At 34.8% G+C, this 6,536-nt stretch overlaps 1 protein-coding gene across 1 annotated transcript; it reads left to right on the plus strand.

Annotated features, from left to right (window-relative positions):
* The first annotated feature begins 2,635 nt into the window (after positions 1 to 2,635).
* Positions 2,636 to 3,577, plus strand: LOC118341778 (olfactory receptor 52B2-like). The gene has a single exon (XM_035680153.1). The coding sequence runs from the start codon at positions 2,636 to 2,638 to the stop codon at positions 3,575 to 3,577; it is 942 nt and encodes a 313-aa protein (XP_035536046.1).
* The last annotated feature ends 2,959 nt before the right edge of the window (positions 3,578 to 6,536 follow it).

Genomic DNA, 6,536 nt, shown 5'->3' on the forward strand with positions numbered 1-6,536 from the left:
GAATTTTTAAATGATCCAATGTTTACATTCATGTTGATGTATGGCTGTCAATACCCTTAAATTAAAGAGAAATCTGAAACACATATAATTTCAAACCCATTGTGGTGATGTATAGAGCCAAAATACGAAAAAGTTGTGCCACTGTCCAAATACTTTGTAATGCAATGCTATTGCGATATTTAATATTTTCTAATGTGGATTATAATATGAGGTACTGATGTGGAAATGAATCACAAAGATTACCATTCCTTTACAATGGAAATGATGTGGGGAATATAAATATATATATATATACAGTGCTGTGAAAAAACTTTTTTTTTTTGCATATTTGTCACACTTAAATGTTTCAGATCATCAAACAAAAGGACAACCTGGGTAAATACAAAATGCAGTTTTTAAATGATGATTTCATGTATTAATGGAAAAAAACTATCCAAATCTATCTGGCCCTATGTGAAAAAGTAATTGCCCCCTAAATGTAATAGCTGGTTGTGCCACCCTCTTTATCTTTGTCTAATGATAAAATTTGTTTGCTCTGAAACATTTAAGTGTGACAAATATGATATGATGATATGAAAGGTTATTTGATATTTTCTAATACTGTATGCACACTAGAAGAGGAATAAACAATGTTGAAATGAAACACTAACATTTTTAAATATGTGCATAGGGTTAGGGTTTGGGTCAGATTTCTGAGAAGGGCTTTTGGTGTGTCAGTTTTAATTTTCCATCTCTTTTTGGACCCGGTTATATATGGACTGAAAACTAAAGAACTCAAGAAGAGCATAAAAATGTTGCTAAAAAGACATTTTGATTCATAAAAGTTATAACCAGTTTTCAGTTTTGGCTTTCCTATAAGACATTTTACATTCATATGGGCAACTAAACTCATGTCAACTTCCAAATCCAGTATAATTAAATCCTTTGAGCAAAAATACTCTATATACAAAAATATTTTTTGCATGTTTTTTTTCACTATGGACAGTAAATAAATAGCAAATTACACATTTATTCATTTATATTTTGTGATATGAAATGAAATGAAAAAATGATGTAATGTTCACATTTATGTTAAAATATGTTTAGAATGAAATTGGAATTACAATATTGTGCCTTGGTAGACACATGTCACAACTGTCCCTGGTTCAATTCTAGCTGGTGGCCCCTCTCCCTCCCTTTCTAAATAAATACTATATATATATATATATTATAATGTGGTCTATAATATCTGCTATTGATGTGGAAATGAAAAAACAAGGATTTATTTTTCTTTACAATGGAAATTATGTGGAAATCTAAATACTGTATAATTATTTTCCTTTACTTTACTTTAAATTAAATAAAAGCTTTCTAGTATGTATCTATGGTAAAATGTCTGTAATTTCCTAATACATTAAATAAATTTATTGCCAAGTGTGGAAATGTCTGATGTTGTTCTTGTGCGAATCCATTTGCACACATGGCTGCAAACACATAAGACTGAGTCAGTGTGAATGACTTTGGGTTCCCCACATTTGCTGAATTGAAGCATGTGGGCTCTGGATCTGTCTGTTGGGACCTTGCAGGTATCATATTTCTTACTGTATATGTTGGCCCATTAGAACCCCTGTTATGGTGAACTCCAAGAAACCACCTCTCAGACAGCTCTTTGCCCCACCACTACATCTCACTCACTCCTGTCCAAGCCCTCTGCAGCATCCTCTTGCAAAGTTGTATGTTTTCGAACATAGAGCCCCTTAGTAATCCAGGAGAACATGGCCTCCTCTTCCCACAAGCTGACACTGTTTCGCCACCCATGAAAGCACTGGTCAGACGTCAGCATATGCCTACTATCGGAGTGGCAGTCATAACTGACCGCAGCGTCCATTTCTCTCTCTGCTGCACTCTAAGGTTTGGCCACACAGTAAGGCCCTCACTCATTAGTAAACAAGCATAATTTATCTTTACTAAAGTATCAGAAAGTACTCAGAATTTGCTAATCTGACTGTGTCAAATCACTCATTATTACCTTAAATTAAAGTATGGGTTGTGTTGGGGTGTCAAATACCCCATTTCATATTCTTCCAAAGCACCCTTGTGAGACACTGCTTACGTGACTGTCATAACAATCTAAAGATAAACTTTATGGTAAACCAGAAGACTCCTGGGAGCCCTCTGGTGTTCAGCAACAATCACTCCTATAAAACTGCTAATCCTTCTGAACATCTTACCAGTATTGCTAGCACTGATGATCCAGTACATGTCTTATTGCAATATTTATTCAGCTTGTCTTCTGTCTGTCCTCTCTGTGTATTTTGTTGCTGGACTTTCAGTGTAAAACTGTAAATCCAAAAGACTATAACTTGTTATTTAGGTACAGGATATAATCTATGATGTATCATGTTTAACTGAAGTTTATGTGGACTGAAGTTAAGTGGACTGAAGTTAAGGCTTTAATTTGGTAAGTTCTGTCCTCAGCAGTGAAATTACCTGATTATAAAAATAACACCACTATCTCTTTATATTATTTGTTTACCTTATCATGTCCTCTCATATTTTTTGCTAAATTGTTCTTGTGTATGAAATAGTTATGCTTCATTGTAATGAAATTATTAATGATCTTTTTTTGATTTTCAAAGGAGGAAGAGTATAAAAAATGGACCACCTGTACAACACATCATCTTTTTTAGTGCTAAATCGCTTTAACCTACCACCTGAAACTGTCTTTCCTTCATTTCTTTTCGCAACTCTCAGCTACATGATCATTCTTTTCTGCAACTCTGTTCTAATCCTCACCATTGTACTGAACAAATCTCTGCATCAGCCCATGTATCTAATTCTGCTGAACCTTCCTATCAATGACCTTATAGGCGCCTCATCACTCTTCCTTCAGGTCATTCATGAAATACTGACAAACAGCAGGACAATGCACCACTCAGCCTGTGTTGCCCAAGCTTTTTTTATCCACATCTATGCAGCAGGTACAGTGTTCATTCTGAGTGCTATGGCATATGATAGATACATTGCCATCTGTTGTCCTTTGAAATACAACACGATTATGACTAATGCTCACATCATGAAAATAATAACAGTTGTGTGGATGAGTAGTTTAGTTATAATAGCTGTGCTTTTTGTTCTGCTGTTGCGTTTACCCCGCTGTCAATCGGAATTGACGCATCTCTACTGTGATAATCCAACTTTGCTGTCTCTGGTCTGTGACAGTGTCGACACAAGTATCAATAACATTTATGGGCTTTTGTTAGTTGCTCTTACACAAGTGATGGCCAATGGGATCGTTTTGTATACATATCTCCAGATCCTTGTTGCATGCTTCAGGTCAAAACGATCAGACACAAAAGCCAAAGCTCTGCAGACATGTGCTACACATCTAATAGTTTTTCTACTGTTGGAGTGTCTGGGACTTTTCACCATCATATCATACAGAATAAAGAACATTTCACCACATTTAAGGAAATTCATAGGGGTGACAACATTAGTTTTCCCCCCAACATTGAATCCAATCATCTATGGACTGAAAACAAAAGAAATACAAGAAAAAATAGTGTACTTTTTTAAGAATAAAATCTTTCCATCTTAATTCAATGTCAGTGCCTTTATGCAACAAGTAAAAATTAGATTTTCTTCTCTCACAGGCAGTGTTTTATTTGTCTTGCTACCTTATAAATACATTCTTTGTTACATACTTTGGCTTTATGTTCATGATCTTACAATTTTCAAATAATGCATATGAAAACAATGTGTAACAGTAATTGACATTTGACTAATTATTGTACAAATTACAAATTAATAATTTTTAAGTCATTCTGAGCACATAACCTATTAATGTTTTATTATTGCAAAATTACCTCTATACTGCTCTATAATAATATGTCTCCAACAGTTAATAAACGACCAGTGTTTGTCAGTTATGTTCTTTTTTAGGACTTGTATTTAGAGCTCATCTACTGTTGCTCTGTTCTAAGTGTTTAGCTAATTAAATGATGTGTGTTTACACAATTCCTATATGTTGGCAAGAATAAGTTAACAGTACAACTACACACCATGACTGTTTGGCAGCTGATATACAGTTAATAATATAACTGCATTCTTTGCACATGCAAAATAGTTTAACTTAATCTAATATTTTAACAGTTAAGTTTGCTGTCACGATGTTGATGTATGTTATTGTCACAAGGTTGTTTTACTGTCAAGGCATGAAATAAGAAGTTTGTGAGGCACTGAGTCATCTGAAATAAATAAGACATGAAAATACTTCTTACAACCTGAATTTTGAGTTTCTTGAGATCAAACTTTACATAATCTAAGTGGACTGTTTGTAGTAATACTGTTTGTATGAAAAATAAAGGAAATTCTAAACTTCTTCCATTCAAGCATTAACAAGTTTAACTGATTAAAGACCATAATAGATAGGAAACTCTAGTTGGCTACAGGTCATGCACAGGATTATATATTAACTAACCCATATTATCTCATTCTCAGCGCTCTGCAGACATGCAATAATTCCAATTTAAATCAGAATCATCATAACATTTTAAAATAGGCTGCTACAGCAAATTAAAGGAACACTATAATCCAAAAAAGTAATGAACTCATATTTAAAATGTGTAATGTAATGTGTAATAACAAACAGAAAGCAGGCTCTGAGTCATCCATGTCACTGGCAGCTTGATCCATTGTGCAATATTTATTTTTGTCCAAATATGAAAAACAGGTAATAGTCATTATGACACAAACTTCCATACCAAATTACAGCCACTACTTCACATTGATCTGTTGCATTTTGTGTGATTTGCTGCCCTCTTGTGTCTTTTGAGGTGGGAAGCCAATGGAGGCCAGTCTTGAACCACATCAGGCAATTTATCAGGCCAGTTATGTCTTCAAAGCACACAATAGTAAGAGTGAACTAAAACCAGCAATGAAAAAAGCATCAAGGTCAAAGAAAGCCACAAACTTAAGGAAAGGAAATGCCTTATAGCACCATAATGAGGATAAAGAATATTTTTTATAAATAGGTTTAAATCAACTACCCATAACCCTTGTTCTGTGTTAGTACATTAAGAGCAACTGGAAACCAAACTGGCTAATAAATCTGATTCTAATAATACTAATATTTTCCTTTAAATCGATGCTTGTATGTTGCTTTATATTGTATAGTTGAGATTTTCAAATAAGTCTTAATTATAAAATGTATATTTCAGCTTGACTGTTGGGATGCAGCCTTAAATGTCCAGTGTGTAACATTTATGAGGCTCTGTTGGCTGAAATGGAACATAATACAACCTGAAAATAGGAATCGTGTTTTTGAATGAGACTTAAGGACTTGGCACACCTAATCTTTGGGTTGTTTGCCTGAAATTGTAACACATTTACAAATAAATACAACCTCACATTCTGTCAATTATGTTTACACACTGACTCAAAATGTTGGTCCATCAGAGGATGAGGACAGCACAGACAGGAGGAAGAGAGAGGAAGAGAGTAGCGACAGCCTGTAAAGCAAGGGAGGAAATGAGAGAGAGTGAGAGAGAGAGACATACAGAAAGCAGGCTCTAAAGATTGTCAGTCATCCATGTCACTGTCAGCTTAATAGATAGATAGATATACTGCATATAATGCATTGAGCAATATGTCTTTTTGTCCAAATATGAAAACACACATACAATTATTACACAAACTTCCATAACAAATTACAGTCACTCCTTCACATTACTGTGTGTATTGACAATATGAATACAGCAGAGGGCGCCATCAGTACACACTAAACGCATTCATACCAACAAATACACAGAGAGCACATGGATTTGCTCTCACATTGTATGATTCTGTTGCATTTTGTGTGATTTGCTGCCCTCTTGTGTCTTTTGTGGTGGGTAGACAGTGGAGTCTTGAACCACATCAGGCAATTTATCAGGCCAGTTATTTCTTCAAAGCACACTCAAAGAGTGAACTAAAACCAGCAATGAAAACTGAGCATGAAAAGAAGAAGAATAAATCATGGTTTAGTAAGGTAAAAGAAAGCCACAATTTTAGGGAAAGGACATTCTATAATTTGCAGCTCCAAATATAACTAAAATCACATAAAACCGAACCTGTGCTGTTTTAAAATAGCACACTGAGGCTTCCAGCACCATAATGAGGATAAAAAAAATATTTTGTTATAAATAGGTTTAGATCAACTACCCATCATCCAATGTGCATCTAAAGAACCCTGATTACTTAATAAATAAAAATAAATAATAATAAACGTAAATACATAAAAACTGAGCTATGTATTTATGTTTGCTGTGATGACCCCTCCCCCTCTGGTTGGTCTGGGACTTTTTCCCTTCTTCACAGTAGACAGAGTAGCAGAGGGTGTGGACATTAGATGGGCTACACCTGGTGTGTCCTGATTGCTGGTCTTTATAAATGGCTGATTTGTGATCAATCTCCCTCTTCTTTCCTTCCAGTCAGCAGGTTCTTGGTTTGTTGCTGTCTTTGGTGTTTGGATTTATGCATTATGTTTTTCCACACACTCTTCACTGATGTCCCCACAC

Source organism: Morone saxatilis, unplaced genomic scaffold, assembly GCF_004916995.1.
Source record: "Morone saxatilis isolate NCDOM2014 unplaced genomic scaffold, NCSU_SB_2.0 Contig8, whole genome shotgun sequence".
NCBI classification, from domain to species: Eukaryota; Metazoa; Chordata; class Actinopteri; family Moronidae; genus Morone; species Morone saxatilis.